This window comes from Bos indicus x Bos taurus, chromosome 11 (genome assembly GCF_003369695.1).
Source record: "Bos indicus x Bos taurus breed Angus x Brahman F1 hybrid chromosome 11, Bos_hybrid_MaternalHap_v2.0, whole genome shotgun sequence".
In the NCBI taxonomy this organism is placed as follows: domain Eukaryota; kingdom Metazoa; phylum Chordata; class Mammalia; order Artiodactyla; family Bovidae; genus Bos; species Bos indicus x Bos taurus.
This window is the reverse complement of record NC_040086.1, coordinates 63,462,261-63,488,270: the sequence shown is the minus strand read 5'-3', so window position 1 is coordinate 63,488,270 and position 26,010 is coordinate 63,462,261. Positions and strand designations below refer to the sequence as shown.

General features: G+C 45.6%; 1 protein-coding gene across 3 annotated transcripts in view; it reads left to right on the top strand.

The window, feature by feature from the left end:
• Positions 1-20,218: 20,218 nt before the first annotated feature.
• SPRED2 (sprouty related EVH1 domain containing 2) overlaps positions 20,219-26,010 on the top strand; it is a 126,778-nt gene continuing 120,986 nt past the window's right edge. Inside the window, exons 1-2 of one of the 3 annotated variants that reach the window (XM_027555643.1) lie at positions 20,219-20,317; positions 23,368-24,038. In XM_027555643.1, coding sequence (XP_027411444.1) covers positions 24,013-24,038 — 26 coding nt within the window. In that variant the 5' untranslated portion in view covers positions 20,219-20,317; positions 23,368-24,012. Of the gene's footprint in view, positions 20,318-23,341; positions 24,039-26,010 lie in introns of those variants that run through there. The other 2 variants (XM_027555645.1, XM_027555644.1) reach the window with 2 other exon arrangements.

Genomic DNA, 26,010 nt, shown 5'->3' with positions numbered 1-26,010 from the left:
ATCTGTATGCAGGTCAGGAAGCAACAGTTAGAACTGGACATGGAACAACAGACTGGTTCCAAATAGGAAAAGGAGTACATCAAGGCTGTATATTGTCACCTTGCTTATTTAACTTATATGCAGAGTACATCATGAGAAACACTGGACTGGAAGAAACACAAGCTGGGATCAAGATTGCCGGGAGAAATATCAATAACCTCAGATATGCACATGACACCACCCTTATGGCAGAAAGTGAAGAGGAACTAAAAAGCCTCTTGATGAAAGTGAAAGTGGAGAGTGAAAAAGTTGGCTTACAGCTCAACATTCAGAAACCGAAGATCATGGCATCCGGTCCCATCACTTTATGGGAAATAGATGGGCAAACAGTGGAAACAGTGTCAGACTTTATTTTTGGGGGCTCAAAAATCACTACAGATGGTGACTGCAACCGTGAAATTAAAAGACGCTTACTCCTTGGAAGGAAAGTTATGACCAACCTAGATAGCATATTGAAAAGCAGAGACATTACTTTGCCAACAAAGGTCCATTTAGTCAAGGCTATGGTTTTTCCTGTGGTCATGTATGGATGTGAGAGTTGGACCGTGAAGAAGGCTGAGCGCCAAAGAATTAATGCTTTTGAACTGTGGTGTTGGAGAAGACTCTTGAGAGTCCCTTGGACTGCAAGGAGATCCAACCAGTCCATTCTGAAGGAGATCAGTCCAGGGTGTTCATTGGAAGGACTGACGCTAAGGCTGAAATTCCAGTACTTTGGCCACCTGATGCGAAGAGTTGACTCATTGGAAAAGACTCTGATGCTGGGAGGGATTGAGGGCAGGAGGAGAAGGGGACGACAGAGGATGAGATGGCTGGATGGCATCACTGACTCGATGGACTTAAGTCTGGGTGAACTCCGGGAGTTGGTGATGGACAGGGAGGCCTGGCGTGCTGCGATTCATGGGGTCACAAAGAGTCGGACACGACTGAGTGACTGAACTGAACTGAGAGAACATTTTCTTTTAGTCTAAAACCCTCCAGGGCAATGTCAGACTTATGAGAGACAATAAGGTTCATCCAAAGAGGACTTTGTAGCTATCAGATCAGATCAGGTCAGTCACTCAGTCGTGTCCGACTCTTTGCGACCCCATGAATCGCAGCACGCCAGGCCTCCCTGTCCATCACCAACTCATGGAGTTCACTCAGACTCATGTCCATCGAGTCAATGATGCCATCCAGCCATCTCATCCTCTGTCGTCCCCTTCTCCTCCTGCCCTCAATCCCTCCCAGCATCAGAGTCTTTTCCAATGAGTCAACTCTTCGCATCAGGTGGCCAAAGTACTGGAATTTCAGCCTTAGCGTCAGTCCTTCCAATGAACACCCTGGACTGATCTCCTTCAGAATGGACTGGTTGGATCTCCTTGCAGTCCAAGGGACTCTCAAGAGTCTTCTCCAACACCACAGTTCAAAAACATCAATTCTTTGGTGCTCAGCCTTCTTCACAGTCCAACTCTCACATCCATATGTGACCACAGGAAAAACCATAGCCTTGACTAGACGGACCTTCGTTGGCAAAGTAATGTCTCTGCTTTTCAATATGCTATCTAGGTTGGACATAACTCTCCTTCCAAGGAGTAAGCATCTTTTAATTTCATGGTTGCTGTCACCATCTGCAGTGATTTTGGAGCCCAAAAAATAAAGTCTGACACTGTTTCCACTGTTTCCCCATCTATTTCCCATGAAGTGATGGGACCGGATGCCATGATCTTCGGTTTCTGAATGTTGAGCTGTAAGCCAACTTTTTCACTCTCCACTTTCACTTTCATCAAGAGGCTTTTTAGTTCCTCTTCACTTTCTGCCATAAGGGTGGTGTCATGTGCATGTCTGAGGTTATTGATATTTCTCCCGGCAATCTTGATCCCAGCTTGTGTTTCTTCCAGTCCAGTGTTTCTCATGATGTACTCTGCATATAAGTTAAATAAGCAGGGTGACAATATACAGCCTTGATGTACTCCTTTTCCTATTTGGAACCAGTCTGTTGTTCCATGTCCAGATAATTTCATGGTGTAATGAAAATGGTGGTTTCTGGTGACCCCTCTATGACTTCATCTTTTCTGACTAAATAAATTAGTTTCTTTTTTTCTGATTCATATTTCATGAGCACATGTGGTTTAAGCCAACTAGAAATTCTTCAAATGGCTACACATCTCAGAACATGGAATCCTAATTAGAGCTTCAAATTTCTGGTCCAGAATCTAATCCCAAACCCTACTCCAAAAAAACAAAAACAAAATACAAAGCAACAGAAAACTGTTTGCCCTAGAATAATAATCTTAGAAGTCAATATAAATAATCAAATATTAAAGATAATGGCTCTATGGACCAAATCTGAACATTAAAAACGGTGATAATAAAGGATTATAACATTTAACAAAAGGAAAAGGAATCTAGAACTCAGAGTTACACATTTTTAAAAGGTGAAATGGGATGCTTTTTTTCCAACAAATAAATGATAGATAATAAGTGTAGAAGGAATGAAAAAATCAGAAGATTACCATTTTCCAACCACTGATGAAATAATAAATGCTTTGGGCAAAGATTATCAGTAGTTGCTAAGCCACTGGGTAAAATGTTTGGAGAACAGGATATTTCTTGGTCTCAGAGTATTACTTCTCTTTTATCCTTCATTACTGACAAAGGGTAAAAAGTACCTTTACAACAGAACTATCTGATGGGCACCACCAAAACTAAGCCATCAAAATTAGCATCACCAATAACAGGGCAAATTGATATACACCTCCTGAGGACTTGCAATGGGAAATCCCTGAAATATCCATGTTATGTTCTTGCCAAAAAATATTTATCCAGAGTGCCTGATCTCAAGGAAACACTCTGGCAAGTCCAGGTTTAAGCCATTCAAAAGGACAACTGGTCTGGACTCTCTAAAAATGTCAATGTTGTGAAAGACAAACAAGAACAACAGGTGAGAAGACTGTTCTAAATGAAAGGAAACCAAAGAGCTGTGACAAACCAGTGCAAGACAATGCAACAGCTGATCCTTGATTGGGTTGAAGGTGAGGGGCATGGAATGGGAAAGACTTTTAAAGATATTTCTGGGGCAATTGGAAAACTTGGGACTTTCAGATAATAATATTTCACTAATTTTAGATTTTGTGGATGTGATAATGAGATTGTGTTTTATAAGAAAATGTCTTTAACCTTTTGAAAAAGCATGATGAAGTGTTTGCAGTGAAGTATCAAGTTGTCTTCAATTAACTTTCAAAAGGTTTACCATGTATGTGTATGTGGATAGTGAAGGGGTTCAGAACAAGCCTCCCCGAAATGCGCCATTTCACCATGCGAATTATTCTGAGCTAAAGATAATGGATACCCAAAAGACGAAGGAAGAACTTTTTACCTCCCCTTAACTGCCTAAAAGAATTTAGATAGAAGGCCTGGCTCAGAGACAGCTATTACCAGAGATAACTTTCATCTAAATGACCTATCTGTCCAGCATGTGTGCATGCTAAAGTCGTTTCAGTTGTGTCTGATTCTTTGTGACCCTATGGACTGTATCCCACCAGGCTCCTCTGTCTGTGAGATTCTCAGGGAAGAATACTGGAGTGGGTTGCCATGCCCACCCCCAGGGGATCTTTCTGACCCAGGGATCGAACCTGCATCTCTTATGTCTCCAGCACTGCCAGGAGGGTTCTGTACCACTAGTACCACCTGGGAAACCCATTTGTTTGGCAGGGCAACCACCTAATTGCCAAACATCTGCTCTTCTTGCTGTCCTGAAACTTACCCCCTCCCCTTTGAAGTCCCAGGCCCCTATCCCATTACTTATCTCAGGGTGGCATCTAAGCTTACAACCACTCTTGCCCTCAGGTCTCAGATTCTTATGGGGGGGTCCCATGTGTATATAATTAAATTCATTTTCCTCCTGTTAATCTGTCTTACATTGATTTGATTATTAGACCAACCAAAGAATCAAGAAGAGTAGAGGAAAAATTTTTCCTCCCCAACTTTAGATAGATAAACAGATAGATAGAGAATAGACAATCTCAAGTATGAAAGAAGAAAAGAGGATAGAAAAGGAAAGCAAATGCTAACAACTGTTAATCTAGTTGAAGAATCCATGGATTTCATTGCTTTTCCATTTAACTTTATTATAAATTTTTTAAAATTCAGAAAAAAAAATTGAGGAGCAAAAAATAGAGGTGTTGGGACAGAAGACATCTCCATTCCTTACCTTGTTGGCATTTGAACAATGCCAGGATCTGAAACAGATCATCCTTGGAAGATGTGTTCCTATCTGAAGCCCTGGGTCAGGTCAACTGCCCTCACAGCAAACCCGCACTGAATGTCTAGCATTTTAGTTCTGTGCCCTTGGAAGCTGACCATAGGGCACTGGCTCCTTCCTTGAATCTGGGACATCATGATGATTGTCTGGGGCTGGCTTTGACAGACAAGAGGATATTGGGCTTTGCTGGGAGACTGTGAAGGGTGAGTCAGGAAAAGAAGGAGATGAGGGGGCAGAGAGATGGGATGTTTGCAGCCAGGAAACAGGGAATGTGTGGGAAATGTGGAGGAGGGGAGTCTGGAAAAGGATGAAGGAGCAGAGGCTTATCTAAAACCACTTTCATACAAACATAGCTGCGGAAGGCTTATTCAGTCTTGTTTATTTACCTACCACAGGTTCCCACTGTGAAGTCAGCAGACACCACTTACCTGCATTTCCTCATCCTGCAAGTGAGCGTAATTCCTTCCATATTCTTTCATCCAAGCCATCCTTTCCTTACAAACAGCCGGTCTTCTTCAAGTTAATGTGCCTAAAGGAAGGAACAAAAAACTTTAGCGTTGGCATACGTGTGGAGGCAGATGGTAGGAAGGCACAGGTAAAAACAGGAAGACCATTTTAGAAGTTTTACAGACATCCCAGTGATGGCTAACGGTGGCCTGGACCAGGGGGTTACAGAAGTGGTCTGAGGCAGTCAGACTCTGGATGCATTTGCAGGCAGAAGTCAAGTGTCACACTGCTGCCTGGCCTACAAACATCACCGGCCCCTCCAAAGTCCCTTCAGCAGCCCTGTCTCTGTGGTTTACATTCTTCATTAACTTAAGGGTTTGGTTTTTAGAGCCACAAGGCAATTGGAGTAGACAGATGAAGGCAAATCCATCTTTGATCCCGGAAACTCAATTCAAAGAGCACGCCTTTCTGATAAAGATGAGTCAGCAACCTCAGAGGAAGTTGGATTCAGCTCAACAAAAGGTTCCATCTTCTCCAGGAAGCCTTACTTCGCAATGTGATGCCTGCCTCCTATGTCAAAGGCAGTGTCATCTATACCACTATCTTATCTGACATGAGTATTGTACTTTACCAATGTTTTACACTATTTGGATAGGTCTTTCCTAACTCCTGGACTAATCACACCTCCTGTTCTATTTTCCCATGGTGTCTTAGTCTTTCCCCGTTATAATTCTCACTATAGTTTGTTGTAGATATTTGTTTAATTATCTGAACTTCCCAGGTGGCTCAGACAGTAAAGAATCTGCCTGCAATGTGGAAGACCCAGCTTCAATCCCTGGGTCAGGAAGATCCCCTGGAGAAGGGAATGGCAACCCACTCAGTATTCTTGCCTGAAGAATTCCATGGACAGAGGAGCCTGGTGATCTACAGTCCATGAGGTCACAAAGAGTCAGACACGACTGAGTGACTAACACTGAATTTGCCTTTCTTGCTAAATTGAAAAGCTTTATGAGGGAATGAGAATGCTATACCTCTGGTACCTAACATAGTGAATTCTTGAATTCTATTCTTGAACTCTATTCAAGAATAGAATTTGTCCCTACAAGTGAATGAGTAAATAATTAGTAACTTTTAATTTTCAAAACAACTCTTGCCAGGTGGGTGTTATTGTGTCCACTTCATCAATGCGGGGAAGGAGCTATTGGAAGAAGATGGTCATCACAAAGTTAGTTAGTGGAAGAACTAACTGGCAGTGGTAACCAGGTCCCAATCCTCTCCATCACACTCCACTTGGAACCTAGAAGAACCACCCATTCATTTAGTCAACACACACATTTTGATTATTCCTTACATGTCAAGCTTTACTTAGGGAACATATGCTCATGGAGGACATACTAAAAGGAGTAAGATTTGTGTCCAGATGTGGGAAACAAGAAGCAGAGAAATGGACATGCAAATATGTAATTGCATTATAGGGTGGTCAGTACCAAGGGCTCTCCTAGGAGGAATGTCTAAATCTGCCCGGGTGAGGGAAGGTTTTAATGGGTCCATTTCATTTGGATTTGGGGGAAAAAAAAAAAAAAAGCATTTTTCTAGGAACCGAGCAGGAAAGGTTATTAAAGGATAAAGCTCATTGCTGGCATCTCCAAAGTTGAATAATTTCATTTCCAGCTCTGTTACTGACTCTCCATCCTACTCAAGTCCCAGAAGCTGGCTTCAGGAAATGGAGGAGTCAGTCCCAGGACTCTAGGCTTGCTTAACTCAAAAACAGTCAACACAACAGGAGACCCACAGTGCAGAGCCAGGGTGTGTTATAGGGCTCACCTACGTGGGCCAGCATACATGAGATTAAAACATCACCTATATGAATGACGTTCGCTGGATTCAGGCAATGCTCAACTCTCACCATCACACATGTGGCTCCAACATCTCATTTCAATTGATACATGAAATTTATTTTTGCTATAAATAAAAATGTAGGTTATCAGGTCATCTGACATGGAATAAAGTGAATTACAACTTGCTGTGAGTAATAGAGCACTGGAGCAAGGGGAGACCACTGGTTTACTGAAGCAATGGCACCCCACTCCAGTGCTCTTGCCTGGAAAATCCCACGGGCGGAGGAGCCTGGTGGGCTGCAGTCCATGGGGTCGCTGGGAGTTGGACACGACTGAGCGACTTCACTTTCATGCATTGGAGAAGGAAATGGCAACCCACTCCAGTGTTCTTCTCTGGAGAATCCCAGGGACAGCGGAGCCTGGTGGGCTGCCGTCTATGGGGTCGCACAGGGTCGCACATGACTGGAGCAACTCAGCAGCAGTAGCAGCAGCAGGAAAAGTCTTCTCCTAAGAATATAACAGACCAGCCAGGGCAGTCAACTGTCCTTCTGAGATGTGGCGCTGAAGGCAGCCAAGAGACAAAGGTTAATCTGTGAGCACTGTCATACCACACTAGGAGTTTGGGACCAAGGGGCAGCTATTATCGTAAACAGTTAATTGACAGGAACTTTTAAAATAAGAAGGCATAGTGATCATATTTACATTTTAGAAGGATAATGGACAACAGTATGTTAGGGGAGCAAAGGACAGAGGCAGGGAGATTGTTTAGAAGGTTAATAAAAAAAATACCATGAGAGATGATGAGGCATCTATCCGGTTAATGAGAATGAAGAGGAGGAAATGGATTCAGAAACTATTTAGGAAATACAGTCATCAAGACCTGGATGACTAATCACATATCAGGGGTGAGAAAATAGGAAGAGGAGAGGATGACGCCTGAGTTTCTGACTTGGGAAAGTATCTGGATGGTGGTTAGAAGAAGAGAGAGAGCAGGAGAAAGAGAATCTTGTGTGTGTGTGTATGTGTGTGTGTGTGTGTTCATCTTTGTAACTGTTGAAGTGATTGTGGACCACAGACATAGGTTTACAGTAGGTAGCTGGATATGTGATCTGCAATTTAGGAGAAATTACCTCTCTATGCCTGTGGCTGATTCATGTTGATATAGGGCAGAAACCAGCACAATATTGTAAAGCAATTATCTTCCAATTAAAAAAAAATAATCATTAAAAAAAAACATTCACATTTACTTTATCATTTTCTCTCTCATACATGTTTACTATTACATACTTTAGTATGTACTTCCTTAAAATAAGGATCTTCTCTTACATAACCATAGTATAATCATCAAAATCAAAATATTAACATTGATCCAATGTTATTATTTAAACCATAACTTTTGCCAGTTGTCTCACTCCCGGGCTTTATCACAAAGAAAAATATATTTTCCAGTCCAGGAAACCAACCCAGAATCAAACATTGCATTTTGTTGTCATGTGGCTTTAGTCTGCTTTAGTCTAGAAAGTTCCTCAAACTGTCATCTTTCATATCATTGACATTTTTGAAAATCATAGGGCAATTACTTGTAAAACTGTATTTGGGTTTTTCTGTTTTCTTGCGATTCTGCTTACATATTTTTGACTAGAATCCTACAGAAATGATATGATGTCTTCCTCGGGGCATCATTTTAGGAGGTGATCACTTGGTTAAGGGAGTAAAATGAAATTGGTCAGATTTCCCTTCTACAAAGTTACTATTTTCCCCTTAAATTAGATTAATAAGAATGTGGGGAAGCTGCTTGGCAACTCCAATCAATGTTGTGCTGCTGTGTGTGAGCTCAGTAGTGTCTGACTTTTTGCAACCCCATGGACTCTAACCTGCTAGGCTCCTGTGTCCATGGAATTTTTCAGGTGAGAATACTGAAGTAGGTTCCCATTTCCTTCTTCAAGGGATCCTCCCAATCCAGGGATTGAACCTGCATCTCTTGCATCTCCTGCATCAGCAAGTGAATTCTTTACCACCGCACCACCTGGGAATCCTATAAATGTCATGTTTCTCATCAAATTTTCATCTGCTGATTTTAGCTTTCATTGATCTTGCCTGAAATAATATTAAGGTGACTGCAAAATCATGATTTTCTAATTCTGGAATTCATTCTGGAATTCATTACTTTTCTTTTTACTATATATTATATCGGAGAAGGCAATGGCAACCCACTCCAGTACTCTTGCCTGGAAAATCCCATGGACGGAGGAGCCTGGAGGGCTGCAGTCCATGGGGTCGCTGAGGGTTGGACACGACTGAGCGACTTCACTTTCACTTTTCACTGTCATGCATTGGAGAAGGAAATGGCAACCCACTCCAGTGTTCTTGCCTGGAGAATCCCAGGGACAGGAGAACCTGGTGGGCTGCCATCTCTAGGGTCGCACAGAGTCGGAGACGACTGAAGTGACTTAGCAGTATATATTATATAGACCAACTTTTCTTCCTCCTCCATTTATTTGTTTGTTTCAGTCTCAACTCATGGATTCCTAGTCTATTCAATAAGTTAAAGTCAACAACTGTCTTTACATATTTTGATGCTCAAATTGTTGCAGGTTTGCCATTACGGGCCCCTTTAAGCTGAATTCTATGTCCTTTTGACATGTACCCATCCTTCTTTGAGCACTTTCCTTATTTGAGATGATTATTTTTAATAGGACACATTACCATCTTGATAAAATCATGCTTCTGTTTGCAAGGAACAATGGGAGAAATGGAAATTGTGTGGGCCACCAGTTGTGTCTACCACACCTGTCTCCTCACCATCCAAGAGCTGGTGGCTTGAATCCAGGCCGACAGTCTTGCTTTGTTCTGACGAAACAACCTTGAACCCACATTTCAAAAAGAGCCTTGAGGCCTTATAATTTCATCCAGGCCTTTCCTCACTGTTATCCTTTACCACCATCCAAAATGAGTGCTCCTAGGGCCAAGGCCCTGTGTTGCACAATTCCAGGGGTTGTCATTCTTATTAGGGACTATGAATGACCTACCAGAGCAAGGGCTGACAAACTTTCTGTAAAGGGCCAGATAGTAAATACTTTTAGCTATGTGGGCCATTTGGTCTTTGTGTAAACTACTCAGTTCTACTCCTGGAGTATGAAGGCAGCCATAGACCATATGTAAATGAATCATCATGGCTGTGATCCAATAAAACTTTGTTTATAAATACTGACATTAAATTCCATATCATTTTCCTGCATCATGAAATACTATTCTTGATAGTAATTTTACAAATGTAGAAACCATTCTCAGCTGGTGGGCTCTACAAAAATAGGCAGCTGGTTAGAAACGACCATAGTTGTCCACTCCCTGCTCTGCTCAGCCCAGAGCTGTCACAGGCAGTGGCCCTGCCTCCAGCCAGGTCTCTTCTCCCTTATCCTAATCTCTAATCTGCCACTCTGCTCTGGATTTTCTTTCCAACTTCTGCCCTCTCCTTTCTCAGGCCTTTTCCTCTGTGCCCCAGAACCTCCATTCAATTATAAATAAATTTCTTTTCACCTTTTAACCCTTTAGTTCTTTCCTTAACAGCATAGTGACTGTATTCCCTAAGGAACTTTCTTCCTCTGTTGAATTCTAGAACTGATACTATTCATTATCCCATGCCTATGGGCATGGGAAGTGGTGTTGGCACTCTCCATGTTCCTCATTCCTACTGCAAAAGCTTTTTTCTTCCACCCTCTCCAAAAACCCCTTCCTCAAATAATAGATAACATACCCTGGGTCAGATTTTCCCAACCTCTAGCAGGTATGTACCATTATTATCCCCATTTTGCAAGAGCACAGAGAGGTTAAAGGTCACTCAGCAGGGCCAGGATTCTAATCCCACCAGTTCGCGCTTACTACCAAGAAGTTACTTGCTATTTTAAAAATATATATATTTATTTACTTGGTTGTGCCAGGTCTTAGTTGTGGCAAATAGTATCTTTAATTGTGGCATGCAGAGTCTCGTTACCTGACTAGAGATCCAATTCAGGCTCCCTACATTGGCAGTGTGGGATCTTAGCCACTGGTTTGTCGGGGAAGTCCCTTCATCATGATTATGCACCATGTGGATAACTATCCACCATTCTAGCCCCATCTCCATTAGCAACTTAGTGCATGGGCAGACACAGATGCACACAACTTGAGTCATTTGAAGAAGATTTAACAGAGGAGCAATTTATAAAACGATTTATAAAAGTGTCGGGCAGTCTTCCTCAACCTTTTATCATTATCATCCACCCTAAGGAGAAAAACTAAATCAATTTACTGGTAACTTTACTAATTAACTAAATTAATAAAACATCCAGTTCACCCCGACCCAATCGATTCTTCCCACTACAGTGAAAGTTATCTTTCTAACTGGAAACTGTGGGTGCCTCTGGGACAGTGAACTGCATGGCTGGAAGCGGGCAAAGGGAAGACCTTTTCAGCTTTTGAATGTGGTACAATAGTCATGTATTATCTAATTTTAAAATAAAATGTAATTTAAAAAATTGACCTAAAATGCAAATATGGTCATTCTTTCTCAGGCTCAAAACACTTTTGTAGCCCACCTGCCTCCAAATCCAAATCCAAATTTGTTCACATGTCATATCAGGCCCTTCAGCATGCTTCTTTAGCCTCATCTGTACCACTTTCCCGGAGAAGGCAATAGCACCCCACTCCAGTACTCTTGCCTGGAAAATCCCATGGGCAGAGGCGCCTGGTAGGCTGCAGTCAATGGGGTCGCTAAGAGTCGGACACGGCTGAGTGACTTCACTTTCACTTTCATGCATTGGAGAAGGAAATGGCAACTCACTCCAGTGTTCTTGCCTGGAGAATCCCAGGGACGGGGGAGCCTGGTAGGCTGCCGTCTATGGGGTCGCACAGAGTCGAACATGACTGAAGTGACGCAGCAGCAGCAGCAGCAGTACCACTTTCCACCTTAGACCCTGTGTCTGGACATGTGAATTACTGAAAAGTGAATGCATTCCCTAAGCAATTTCTTCCTTGGCTGCCAGTTCTTTTTATATCAGGCATCCATTTTTTGTATGGGCTTCCCCGGTGGCTTAGATGGTAAAGAATTTGCCCAAAAAGCAAGAGATCAGGGTTTGATCCCTGGGTTGAGAAGATCCCCTGGAGAAGGGAATAACTACCCACTCCAGTATTCTTGCCTGGAGAATTCCACGAACAGAGGAGCCTGGAGAGTTACAGTCCATAGGGTTGAAAAGAGTCGGACACAATTGAGCAAATAACACTTAACGTATCTGTTTTTGTATGCTTACAGTTTTTACATCTTGAGCACGAAAAGCCTCCCCCTTTCCACTCTCCTTCCTCCTGCTGAATTCTTCTTCATTCTTCAAGAGCCAAATAAAAGAACTCTGGACTCCCATGAGAATAGCTGCCCATCTTCTCCTCCAAGCCACCGCTCTAGAGTAGGTGATTAAAAGCCCAAGCTTTGACGTCAGACTTGTGTGGGTTTAGATCCTGGATTTGTCACATACCAGTTGGTGACTTTGGGCAAGTTATTTAACTTCAGTGCTTCCGCATCCTTATTTGTAAAATGGAGATTAAAATACATAGTTCCTCTCTTAGAAGGAAAGTATTCATTCAGCAAATATTTCCTAACTATCTATCATACATCAAAACAGAAGAAAACTCCTGCTATGGCATAACTTAGATTTTAGAGCAGAGTTTGGCAAACTACAGTCCCTGCACCAAACTGAGTCACCTGTTTTGTAGATAAAGTTTTCTTGGAACACAGCCACACCCATTCATTTATGTACTGTCTGTGGTCACTTTCCGAGCTATACTGGCTGAGATTAATGGTTGTGACATAGATCACAGGGCTGGCAGAGCCAAAACTATTTACTTTTAAGAAAATATTTATTGTTAAGAAACAGTTTTTTAGCTCCTGCTTTGGTGAAATTGAGTTGTAGTTTAAAATTTAAAACATTGCCTGGCACTTGGGAAGCTCTCAGTAGATGCCAGCATTACTAACATTACTGCATACTCTTACAATAACGCTTAGCTGCTCAGTAACAGAGGAGTAAAGAGGAATCAGAAGTTGACCGCGTGGAAGCTGTTGGAGGAAGAGTTTTAAGAAGGTGGAAGTGGTCAGCTAGGTTAGGTTACCAATCAATACTGAAGAAAGATCACCAGATTTAGCAATCAGATAAAGAGACCTAACCCCAGAGCAGCTTGGGTGAAGTTTTGTTGTTGTTGTTTAGTTGCTAGATCATGTCCGATTCTTTCGAGGCCTGGTGGACTGTAGCCTGCCAGGCTGCTCTCCATTTCCTTCTCCAGGGGATCTTCCCAAAGCAGAGATTAAACTTGCCTTTCCTGCAGCTTCTACACTACAGGTGGATTCTTTACCACTGAGCCCTTGGGGACCAACAACAACAATAAACCTCAGAGCAGCTTGTGTGAAGTGGTGAGAACAAAAGCTAGACTATGGTAGGTGTAGGAGGGAATGGAAATGAGGAAGAAGAGATAGGAAAGTAGAGATTATACAGCTATGGGAGAGCAAGCACTGAGATAAAAATGAACACATTTAATCTGCTACCAGCATTTTAAAAGATCTGCTAACCAAAAATATCAGGTTTGATATGTTGGAGTATCTGATGGTTTTTCTGCTCATCCTTTACTATCTGAGCCACTGGGGAATCCGCTAAGCTGTTTGGTGTTGGATAAAAGGTTAATGGTTAAAATTTGAGTCCAGAACTAGAAGACAGACTTCAGGCAGAACCTTCAAGTCCAGGCTATTAAAAGATTTATGATGATGTTGCTGATGATAATGTTTGTTCTTTTTGTGATGTTTATCATTGTGTTAACTGGTGTGAAATGAGAATTCCAATGCAAACGATGATGTAAATTTGCTTACAGATTATTTATTGTTAATTGTGAAACAAAAATGATACAGGATGTTTTAAAATACATATTGTATTTTATTCAAATATATACTATATAAAGGAAAAAAGTCTATAAAGATACACATTCAGAGTATTAACAGGAGTTATACCAAGGAGGTAGGATTATTGAAATGTTATTTCCCTTGCAATATTTTTTTACACTTCAAATATTTGTACAATGAACAGGGCTTACTTTTATAATCACAAATAACAAGGGAACAAACCACCACATGTTAAGAGCACACAACCTATCAGTTCAGTTCAGTTGCTCAGTTGTGTCCAACTCTTTGTGACCCCATGGACTGCAGCACACCAGGCCTCCCTGTCATCACCAACTCCCAGAGTTTACTCAAACTCATGTCCATTGAGCCAGTGATGCCATCCAACCATCTCATGTGCACTGGTAAAAAGTGGCTTAAATAACAAGGATGTACTCTTACACATAACCTAGAGTCCAGAGGTAGGTGAGTTCCAAGTCTGGTTAACTCAGGAGCTCAACAACTTCAGGATTCTTGGTCAGCTCTTCTTTGACTGTTTTGGTTTTCACCTCCTGGGAGCGCTGAACATCACTGGTAGAGGGGAGCACTCCCTCTAACCACATATCTCTCTTTTGTTCATAGATTCAAATATTTCCCAGAATTTCCCTAGCAGACACCTTTCATTTTACTGGTCACCCTGTGACAGTTCAGTGTAAGGAAGAACAGGAAAAAAAAAAAAAAACCACCCAGTTAAAAGAAGAAACCATAGCCATCCCTAAACCAAGAACTAGAGAAAGGGATTACCATCACTGCCCTAGACCAGCAGTGCTCAGTAGAATTTAACATGAGCAAAAATGCAAGATAAAAATGTACAGCTCCCTGAGTAGTTTTTGGAAAGCCAAAAGCAACTTTTCATTTTCCCCTTCAGGAATGAGCTTCCACACCAGTAAGCAACAATGCCTCCCATCACCATAACTAGAAGTAATGCCAAGGGTACATCCTGTATTATTCCAACAAAGGCACCTTAGTTATGGAATTTGGACTTTGAGTTCCTGAGGTATGATTTTGGATGTGACCCTGACTATCTGTGTGGTCTTAACGGAGTCCCTTGGCTTATCTGATTTCCTGTTTCCTCATCTTAAACCAGGTGGTTCTTTAATGTTCTTTCAACTTGAGTACTCCATGATTTTATTAATATACTACTGTTCAACTGTGGACCTTCCCAGCCCCTATCTGAAACCAGAAAGCTAGGCCAGCAACACACAAGGAGTCACTCAGAAGGGCATTTTCTCTGATGCCACAGAGCAAAATGCACTTTTAGAGGAAAAGAAAGAAGGCAAGACATGATGATGTGTCATTCACTTACTCAGTAAGTATTATAGGGTACCCACTCATTAGAAAACACCTTGATGCTGGGAAAGATTGAGGGCCCGAGGAGAAGGGGACAACAGAGGAGATGGTTGGATGGTATAACTGACTCAATGAACATGAGTTTGAGCAAGCTCTGGGAGATGGTGAAAGACAGGGTAGCCTGGCTTGCTGCAGTCCATGGGGTCGAAAAGAGTCGGACATGACTGAGCGACTAAAACACAACAATTGTAGCCAGAGTGACTACTGGATAAGAGAGAAAAAGATGTGTTCTCTGCTCTCCGTGAGCTTGGGAGACAAGCAGATATCAAATTACAAAAGCTGTAAAGAGCTCTAGGACAGAAGATGATGAGAGCACGAAACGGAGGAGCACCCAGCCCAGCTAAGAGGAGGGGACAGATGCCTCCCTGGAGCAAGTAATACTTGACTGAGGCGTAGAGTATTTGGTTTCCTCTCCTGGCATCATGGGGAATTGCCTGGCCTACCGGGCATCTTATCCTATCCTTTATCTGCTTCTCTTCTCTGACTTAACTGTTTTTTTGTCCCTTTCTTTGGTGCCTTTGCTCAGCTGTCTGTACATCTGGGATCTGGCGAGAGGTCAACAGGGAAACTTACAGCAAACTGAAGGTTTTTATTTCAGATCCTTCCACCACCATGATTTCTATAATCATCATAATCACCTCCACTACCATCAATTCCACCACCATCACACTACCTTCACCACTACCTCTCAACTTTCCATCATCACTTTCCCATCAAGAGTACCACCTCTTCCACCATCAAAAAAGTATACAAGTGAGCTTTGCTTTAGTTCCAAAATGATGCATAAAATCTGAGTTAATATAATGAACAAATTAAGGGATGATTTTGCTTTGCCAGATTATTCCAACTATAGTAACCTTAAATAAAATTTCCCTAGTGTTTTTTATATGTGTTTTGGTGTTTTTGCTTTTTTTAACAAACATTTCAATTGTCTAGATCTCTTTAGGGATATACCTATTTTAAGAAGAAAGACGTATCAGAGACAGGCTTTTCATGTGAGGAAGAAGGGAAAAGCATAAGTTCATAAGGTCTCTCTTTATTTGCTAAATTATTGAGAAGAGTTTTATAGCATGCACAAATCTATTAAATATTAAGCACTCTTAGTCACTTAGCCATAAATCAATGATTGTAAAGGCAGAGGTTAATTCTATCAATAGTACTCCTATACATAAATAGGATACCTATATGTAGACATATAATACTTATATTAAAAATATTTATTTAGTTGTATATTTTCTAATACATTTATCATATACTTGTATAAATCATTATAAACCATATGTGTGATCAATGTATATTATTATTATAAATATCCTTCTCTAATTGTGAAATTTGGGCTAGAGATTGAAGTAGACTATAAAAAGGTTACAGATTCCCCCCATCCTTGTATGCACATCCCTTGCCATGTGACTCCGCTCCTCTTCTCTTCAGGAAGGAGAGTCTATTTCCCTGGGTCTTGACTTTTGACTCTGGGTTGGCTGTGTGACTTCTCTGGCTAATGAGACAGTATTAATAAATGTGATGCAAGTAGAGGCTTGAAAAATGCATGCACTTTGGGATTTGCCCTCTTGCTGATCTGGGAACCCTGCCACCCCCACCATGTGATCTAGTCTGGGCAGGCCTTCTAGAGGATAACAGATCGCGTGAAGCAGAGATGAGCTCCTCCAGCTCAGGCTAGACTAGTCAGCCTGCCAATCACCAGATACAGGAGAGCCCTTCCTGGCTTATCCAGCCCTAGCTAAGCTGGCTGAGGTTAGAGCAGTCGCCCTGTTGAAAAACTGGAGACTCATGAGATAATAAAATGTTTATTTGATTTTTGGCCACGCTGTCCTGCATGCGGGATCTTAGTTCCACCACCAAGGATCAAGTTGGCACCCCCTGTAGTGGAAGCAGAAAGACTTAACCGGTGAACAGCGGGGGAAGTCCCTCGAGGTGGTTTGTTACACAGCAAAAGCTAACTGATAAAGGGACCATATCTTACTGAATTTTGTTTTCTTCTTTTCCTTTTACCCATTCCAAAAAGCATGGGTAGAATGTTTGGTTTATTGGAGCCACAGTTGCTACAAACATATGATCTTTCATTTTCTTCCAATTCTACAAGTTTATGTTCTTTTATATTATGAAACATCCGTTCTCAGTTATAAGCTTTACAGAAGAAAGGGACTGGGGAATAAAGGCAGAAAAATGAGGCATAAGGTTAAGAATGAGAAGGGAACTGGTGATGTGAAATAGGGTGGTGACAATGGGAAGCTGAGGCCAAAAAGAGAGGCTGGTACAACTCATAAAATGTTGACTAACTTCCTGGGAGAAGTCTGTTCTATTAAGTCAGAATCTCTGTGAAACTCCCTGGCACTGACCCCAGATGTCCGTACGTGAAATTGCAAACATACATTCTAAAATTCCCTTATGTTCCATTCCTTAGTTCCTCTCAATCTTTTTCACTCTCCTAAATATGGCTTTCTATTTTGGTAGTTAGAATTATTTTGGCTGGAAGTGACAGAAGCCCAATTGATCTAAAAAGTCCAGATCATCCTCAAGTTTGAGGCAAGGTTGACTCCAGTTGCTCAAATGATGTCCTCAGGGAACTGTCCCTCCATTTCTGTCTCGAGGTTCTGCTTTTCTATGTTCTAGCTTCCCTTTATATCCTTCAATCCCCGACATACTTAGTTGGTCTCAGAGTTGAGTGGTAACAACTGTCTATTGGTGACCAAGCCCTTCTCCTTTTATCCTAATCATCTTAAAGACACTAAGATACATCCAATTTCCCAAGTCAACAACTTATAAACTATCCCAGACCTTTCCATTAGTCTCCATATCTAATAGGTCAGAAAGCCAACTCATTTCCATCCCACTTGTGTCTTTGGAATTATTTTCCATCTCCATGGCCAACGCCACTGTGCTTTGCCATGAATTATTATTTCTGTCATGGAAGAAGAAAATTTCTCCCTAACTATCCTTTGCTTCCTGCAAACCATTCTCCATGCCTGGAGTAATCTATTAAAAGTGTAAATCTGAGTTTAGCATTCCCTGCTTAAAATGTCTTATGAAACTTATATATGCTGCTCCATAAGTTTGGGGTACAAACATTATTCCATTTGGGGAGTTTTCCAGTAGATCACTTGAACCTCAGCTGCCCTGTTGGCAGAGATCTTGGGTTGAGTTTCCCAGAAGCAGAGTCTGGGCTGGGGCTGTGTTGTTTTAGAGGCCTCATTGCTTCCCTGCCACTGGGCTCTGACTGAGCTCACTCTAATCTATTTTATTATATGGCCTAATTTATAATAGTCCTGGAGTAGGAGATTGAAGATTGGTATCTTTCCTTCCAAGAGGCCAGGAGATCCTCATGTAAAACGCTGTGTACTTATTGCCAAGCTCGGCCTACTTTGGGTCACAGAGTGGGGCCTTGATGTAGTCATAAAGGATTCTTTTATGTCAGAGTAAAAAACTTAAATGCCTACAGGAGCCAGAAGCCTGACAGACGGGCCAGCCACCATTCATTCACCAAGAGTCAACTGTTACCAAATAAGAATTTGGCACTCATAGTCCCTGCATCTTTGGAGTATTTTTTAAGAGGAGCCAAAAATCTTGATTTTTATGGGAAGCAGTCTGATTTTAAACTGTTAGATTCTTTTTTTTTTTTTTTTTTGAAAAAAGGTATGCATAAATAGAATTTATCTGGAGCCTTATCTGACCGTGGGGCTATCAGTTTCCAAACCCCCAGACAATGGATGCCCAATGTCTCTATGTCTGTGAACCTGCTACAAAAGATTCCAAGACTTCAAGACAGTCTAACCTCCTTTAGCATGACCTCTGTTGCCTCCCAGACCCATCCTTCTCAGCCTTTCTGTTACCCTGGCTCCCCACCCTGTCACACCTTGGGGCTTCTGGGTTCACTGGGCTGTCAGTTATCTACACTGTCTCGCCTTCCTTCAGGATGTGGCTCAGACACCCCTTCTTCTGGGGAGCCTTCCTTTCCCTGACCTCTGCTTTCTCTCCTGCTTACCTCATGTTTTAAAGGCGTCAGCCATTGCCCTAATGTTTTCTGTATAGGACTGTTGCCTCACCTTACAGAAAACCTTGGAGGGCAGGACCCTGGGTTCATGGTCTCCTATAACCCTAAAGCGTCACAAAGGACCTGGCATTTTAAATCCAGGTTGGAGCAATAAGCCTCTGGTTTGAAAAATAATGACCAGGCCACTGCCTTTCACTTACCGGAAATGCATTGGTGAAGAACCAGTCATTTATTTTGAGAAAATAAGTCGAAACTTGGTGTTTAAGAGAAAGGGTTAAAAAGAAAAAAACAAAAACCCTCGGCACACTATCATTTTTAAAACAACCATGTATTTGTGAAATACAGTTGGGAGGAATAAGTTTTTGCACTTCCTCATCTTTGGACATAGCAGAAGCTTCTAAGAAACAAGAGAGTGGCTAAACTAACCCGTGGCACTGCTTTTCTTCTAGACCTCAGAGGTCCCCAGGGCTTTTACAGTCAGGGATGTCTGCTGCCTCCGAGAAAGGGAACCAGCTCCTCCGACTGAAACAGCACTTCTCGGAGGCCGAAGGCGAGTGAGCAGCCACAGCCGAAAAGACCCTTTGCATAATCTATCTTACAATGAGGCTGTAGAGTTGTAAACTGAAACTCCAGAGGCAAACCATCAGCGGTTACGTTTTCTCGATGAGACGGTTGCCCAGCCCTGTCAATCATTTATTCTTGCTTTCTCTCCCTCCGGGACACACACACACACACGAGGCTCGGTGGACCGCTGCCTTTTCACACACACATACACACACGAGGTTCGGTGGACCGCTGCCTTGACTTACTCTCTCCCCTACCTGAAGTGAGCCATCAGGAAGCAGCGAGGTTTCATTCATAATACATGACCTCAAGGGAGCAGGGAGGCAGGAATGAGAGCCTTTCATCTCTGCTATTTAAAATCCCAGCCTTGCAGCTGAAACGGAAAATGACCCGGGAGTGAAAGCATCGGGAATGAAGTATTCACGATAACGGGACCAGCAAGCGCGTCAGCGGCCCGCCCGTCGGCTATTTATACAGCGCCGATTATGCAATCGGGCTCCAGCCATTCATGCTGGGATTGGGACGCCGCGCCCCGCAGGGGCATCGTTCCCGGACGCCGGGTCAGTTTCTAAGTTTGCATCATCCCCTTCTTTTCGAGAGAGCTTGGGTTTCCATTCCGGCCGGCGGGTCTGGTGCGGGGGAGGGCGGAGCAGCCGGGCTGCACATTCGTTTGGCACACCCAGGCACACACGACTGCTTGTTTAAACAGAAAAATAAAGGCACCCGAGAGCCCAGGGCGCGGCCAAGCTGCGCGCAAGGCTGGGCTCCTGGCAGACCGGAAGGAACTGATAAAGCTGGCGCTAATGATACCCGCTCCCTCCCGGGTCGGAAGTGTCCTCCGAGCGCCGGTCATTGAGAAATACCGAAGGGGCAGGATGAGGGTGAGATGAGGACAGGCGGGGCGCAGCTGCGCACGCCTCGCGGGGCGGGGAGTGGGGGGCGCTGCGGCAGTGGGGGGGCTCCTGAGGGCCGCGGTCGGGCGGCACAAACCACCTTAGGGCACAGTGGAGTCCTCCCCAACCACCCCCTACCCTGCAACCCCCCTAACCCTGGGGGAGGGCGAAGGGAGTCACTATCACCAGCCCACTCCCGAGAGATCTACACCAGCGCCCAGTCGGACCCAGACGGGCGAAAAGTGGGAGGACGCAGAAAGGGGGCGAAGGACAAGAGAGAGCGGATTGTGGAGGAGAAAATGTCCGCTTCTCCCCACGCCCTTGCGGGGCGGGAGGGGGCGGGGGCCGAGGCCGGCTTCCGATTGAAACTAGCACGCGGGTCTACTGAGCATGCCCGTCCCGAGGCCGCCTAGGGTCTCTCGGGTTCCGGGCTTTCCTGGCGGCCAGCCGGGAGGACTCGGTAGCGGGTGCTCCTCCGCCCCGGACTCGGGTTCGGAGGCGAGTAGCTGGGGGTCCTACGGGAGACTCCGCTGAGTTACCCTGAAGTGTGAGCAGATGGACATTACTTTTGACACCCTGTACGAGACACCCTTGGGTTGCCTGCCCCTTGTTTTGCTGTTTGTCGGGGCGAGACAGGGATGTGGGTATTTAGCTCTTTTCAGCAGTGTCATTAAAACTCTGAATCCGTGATATCCCCAATTATGGTAACTATCCAGTAGGCTTTGATAACACCCTGGTATTCCGATCAATAAACATCTGAGTTATTCACTCAATACCGCCATTTATTCTCGGAGCTGCCAGTCATAGTTAGCGATTGATGCGGGAGGGGTGACCTGCTTGGGACATTTTCATCAAAAAGATTCCTTTTGCGTAATGAACAAGGCAAACATTGGAAGGTTTTCTTTAGAGGAACATAAAGGACCAGGAGTGAAAGAGAGAGCATTTGATAATCCACTGGCTAAAGGGAAGAAAGGGTTGCCGTTAATCTCGTATTTGCAGTGTGCTTAACACAGTGCCTTCATTTTATAGCCATTTAATCCTCCAACAACGCTATGTTGTGGATATTACCTTGTTAATACAGGATAGTGTGAGGCTCAGAGAACTTAAGGACCTGCTGGAGTCTGGCAGCAGAACATCCAAGTTGGGACTTGGTGACTCTTGGACCTTGGAATGTTTTCTTTTGCTCCTGGGTTGGGCCAGTCATTCACTGTTATTAGCAGGGAGATGGATGAATGAGTTGTAGTGACACAGATTCAGCTTGCCTACCTGCAGAAAATAATCATCTCACCTGTAACCTTGTCATTTGAGTACTCTGAACTAGAGGGTGACGCCCATTGGGTGGATATTTCTGACAAGACAAATGTCCATGTTCCTGAAGTTCAGGAATGACTGAATACGACTTCTTTCAAACATTGCTGAGAAAAGCAACAAATGGGCAAAGGTGAGAACTGGGTAGATGCCTTCACCTCATGGGGATTTAGATGCCAATGAGGTCTTGCTTTGTTCAGTGCTTTCTCATAGACCCTCAGTGGTCTCAAAGACTGAGAAAGACAAGTGTGGCCTTGGTATCCTTGTTTTATAAAGAAACTGAAGAATTGCTAAAAGCCTCACTCAGGGTCTTGGGGCTACTAGGAGGAAACCAGAACCTAGGTGTTCCTCCCCTGTCTAGTGCCCTTTTTACCACCACATACCAGCACTTAGCATAGAGTGGTTGATTGGGTTTAACCCCAATCTGTGTCCACAAAGATCATGGTTAAGATTAAACACAAAGCCTAGGGTAAACCACTAGTTTTCCCTTGACTCAAGGTGAAAACTCTTAACTTTCTTCAGAGTACTGTGACTCTCCAAATGCATACATATACCCTTTACCTATGCAACATTTGAGGCATATATTTAGTCTTCTCTTAATTGGTTCAGTGATTGCCATTAAGTTAAAATTTTTTGTGTAGTGTCTTGGGACATTCAGGAGAACATAAAAGTGCTCCGAGAGCAGGAAGGAACAGGGACTATATCTCTTGCTCCCTAGCTAGACCCCAGAAGGAAATATTCACTGGCGATGGAATTTCTGGGACCCCTGCAAAGTAGCAATGTGAAGCCCCCAGTTTAAACACCATAAAGAATTTCAAAACTGCAACAGCAGAGCATCAAGCCAAGCAAAGACCCTGGCACAGTTGTGCAGGTTGCTTGCCCTTTGCCTAGACAGTGCTGTGTTAAAAAGTGCGGGCCTATCCTGGGCACGGTCCCAGGCCAGGTTAGGAAAATAATTTAAAAACAAAGGGGAGATAGAGCGGGAGCAGGGGTCCCCACCTCACTGTGCCGAAGCCCATGGGGCTGGCAACCTCTGGGCCAGAAACTGGCATTCAAGGGCCTAGGACAAGGACCATTCTCCACCAACTTGAGATTTACTTAATAATTTAAAAAACATATTTGGATTTGCATTTTAACCTGGGAAAGTCCTTCATTTCTACTGGAATGCAAACGCTCCTGGCTTCTGTTGGATTTTTTTTTTTCAGTGTACAAATAATGATTCCTTAAAAACGCCCAAGCCCCTACCAAGAAAAGAGATCCCGAGATTTACGAGAAACTGAAAAGCCTCTGCCATTCAGAATCTTGGCAAATGCACCTGTTCCGCTCCCACCCTCCCGACCCAAGGTGGGGTTAGTTGGTCTTCCGAAGGCCAGCAACCCTCCGGCCACCCCCAGAGCTCACCGTCTTCCCCCTCCTCCTCTTCCCTCCGATTTTTAATCCAGGGGTTTGGGAGGAGGGAGGGAACCAACCGGAGGCCAGATGTGTGCGAGTCCCCCGCTGCCACCTCCTCCCTCCTCTCGGGCATCTTAAAACCCGGAGCGCTAACGCGGGAGGATCCGGAGTTAAACGCGGCGCAAACAACTCCGCTCCGGGGCTCCTCGGGGAGTGGAAGCCGGGAGGGACTTGGAGGGGGGCGGGGGACGGAGGGAAGGAAGTCGGGCATGCTCAGTAGGCCGAACAAAGTTTTTTTTTTTTTTTTCCTCCTTTTTTTTTTTTTCGGTCGCAAGTAGGAAGCTTTTTGCACTCCACCACCTCTGGCCGCTGGGAAGACGTCATCGCTTCCGCCCTACTTCCTCCTCCTGTTGGCGGTGGTGAGAATCCAATATGGAGTAAATCGGTAGAGTCGAGAGATGGGGCTCGGACGGGGCGCCCTGCACCGCCTTCCGGGCGCACCTCCCCTGGCCGCCGAGCGCTCCCCGGAACCGTGATTGGCCCGGCCCCCCTGGGGCAACCCCGGGCCGAGCCCCCGCCCGCGGCCGGCCCTCTTCTCCTGCTCTCAGCAGTCCCCGCCGCTCCACCGCGCGCTTGTTTTTCTCCTCCTCTCCCCTACCGCCGTCCCCTGCCCAAATCTCCCCGCTCCGCCCGCTCCCGAGCCCTCGGAGCCCCCGCCCGCCTTTGCCCCTCGGCCCTGCGGCGCTCACTCCCCGCGAAGCTTGCCTGTGCACCCCTTCTCCCAGACCTCACCCCACGCTCCCGTCGCCCTGCTTCCCCTTCTGGCTTCTGCGGCGCCCCCTTCATCTCTAGCAGCTCCCCCCAACCAAATCAGGCGATCTCCGGAGATGTGAAGAAGGGGGGTGGGGGGGAGGATGAGCGGACAGGAAGATGAAGGGAGCAAAGCTGCCCGCCGCGGGACAGGCGTCTAGGTGAACAAGAAAATGACCGAAGAAACACACCCGGACGAGTAAGTTTGGCCGCGGGGGTGGGACGATGGTGCCCCGCGAGGGCAGCGTGGGGGCCGGGGCTGAGGACGCGGGCGGGGACGCTGTTTGGGTGAACTTGGCTTGGGGTGCAGTGACTCGCTGGTCTGTGGGGTGTGGGACACGAGATTTCCCCCCTTGTTGATGAAGTGAGGAGGGGGCGAAAACTGCTGCAGGCTGGAGGGGGCGCGTGTTGGGTCGGCGGGCTGGTGGCCGCTGCAGGGGCCAAGGGCGCGCGGGTGACCTCCGGGCGGTCCCCGATCCCTCTCCGGGGACTCAAATCACCCCTCCTCTCGAGATCCTCGGCGGCGGGAGCGGAACACCTGACATCCCCGCTCCGGCTTCCAGGGGTCGGTGGGTTTTGACCCGGTGACTTTTGTGACTCTCCCGCCCCCTCCGCTAGCCCCGCGGTCCCTTCGGAAGCCCACTGGGGCCCAGACTCCGCCATGTCGTTTTCTTGAATCGCTCTCATTTGCATACCACATTTTCATTCATAAAAAACACTGCGGAGCTAAGGGAGGACTGGGCGCGGGTTGCGCTAGGGTCTGCGTGCACCCGGGTCCCTGCGCGGGCCGGCGTGCTGGAGCAGCCCTGGGGCCCCGCGGCGCGTGTGCGTGTGTGTGCACGAGTTGGCCAGCCGGGGACAGGCGCCCCGCGGGGTCTGGGCTGCTCGGGGGGCGGATCCGAGGATGTGCGGCGGGGGAGGGCGGGAGCCTGCGGGGCAGCGCGCTGCGGGGCCCTTGTGTGTATATCTGTGTGTGTCTCTGTGTATATCTTTGTGTATATCTGTGTGTGCGCGCGTGCACAAGAGTGCGTGCCCGGCCCGCGGGCCCGAGGCGAACAAAGCTCAGGGCTCTTCGCTGGAGGGGCTGTCCGGCGGCCCCACCTCCCCTCGCGGGACCCGTGCCTTCCTTCAGCCCCTGGCCGAGGTGCAGCTTTTCGTGGACCTGCGGCCGCCGAGGCGGCTTTGCCTTTCTTCTGCCAGCGCCCGAGGCGTTTCCAATCGCGGGTGCGACTAGAGGTTGGGCTGCCGGGCCGGGTGCCTGAGATCGTCGGCCTCGGGTCCGAGCGGTCACCGCATCGCGGCGGCCGCCGCTGCTCCGTGGCTGTGCCCGCCACAGCCACTTTTTTTGTGTGAATAAGACGCTCTCCTTTATTGTCACATGATATCCCTCCCCTCCTCCCCTGCACATTCATAAATCCGGAGCCTGTCTCGGCTCCTTTCATTCAGAGTTGCCATTAGCCAAGGTAGCGGCGGCGCCGGCTGGGGCGCAGAGAGCGGGTCGGCAGCCACGGGAACTTGCCTAGAGGGAGGCCCAGCGTGTGTCTGCGCCGACTTGGGGGCTGCAGGTATCCAGCGCCAGAGGCCCCGGGTCTTTTGCCCCCGCGAGCATTGAGACCCGATGCAGAGAGGGGAAGTGACTCAGGGCTGGCCGGCGGGGAGGGCTTGTCTTGCAGCAGGTGATAGAATGCTGTGCTGTAAGCATCTACTCACTTTTTTTTTTTTTTTTTTTTTTAGTGCCCCGTTGTCCTTTGGCGTCTGCTGTCGCCCGGCTGGGCTGGAGGGGGTGTTGGGAGAGTTGGTGTTTGGGAAAGGGAATTTCCTTTCTCTGGGTCCCCAGGGAGCTTCGGCTGCAGTAACCCCTAGTCTGCCAGACACCCGACTTAGGACACCTGTCCCATAAGTAGCCCGAGAGGATCTTACCTGGTGTGCATGTCCCATGTCCCACCACATCTCTTGGTCTTTCTATGTTAGACCTTTGCTTGGCCTTCATAGACTGTATCTTGAAATGGTAAAATGAAAAATGTTGCCCTTCTAGGGCTGAAATATGGGGTGGGGTAAGGAATATGCTTCTGGGCCTTGCCTCCTTTTGGACATGATTATTAATAATAAACAGGTATTTTTATGGGTCCTTGTTTGTCCCTGCACACACAAATAGCAATAGTAGCAGGAAG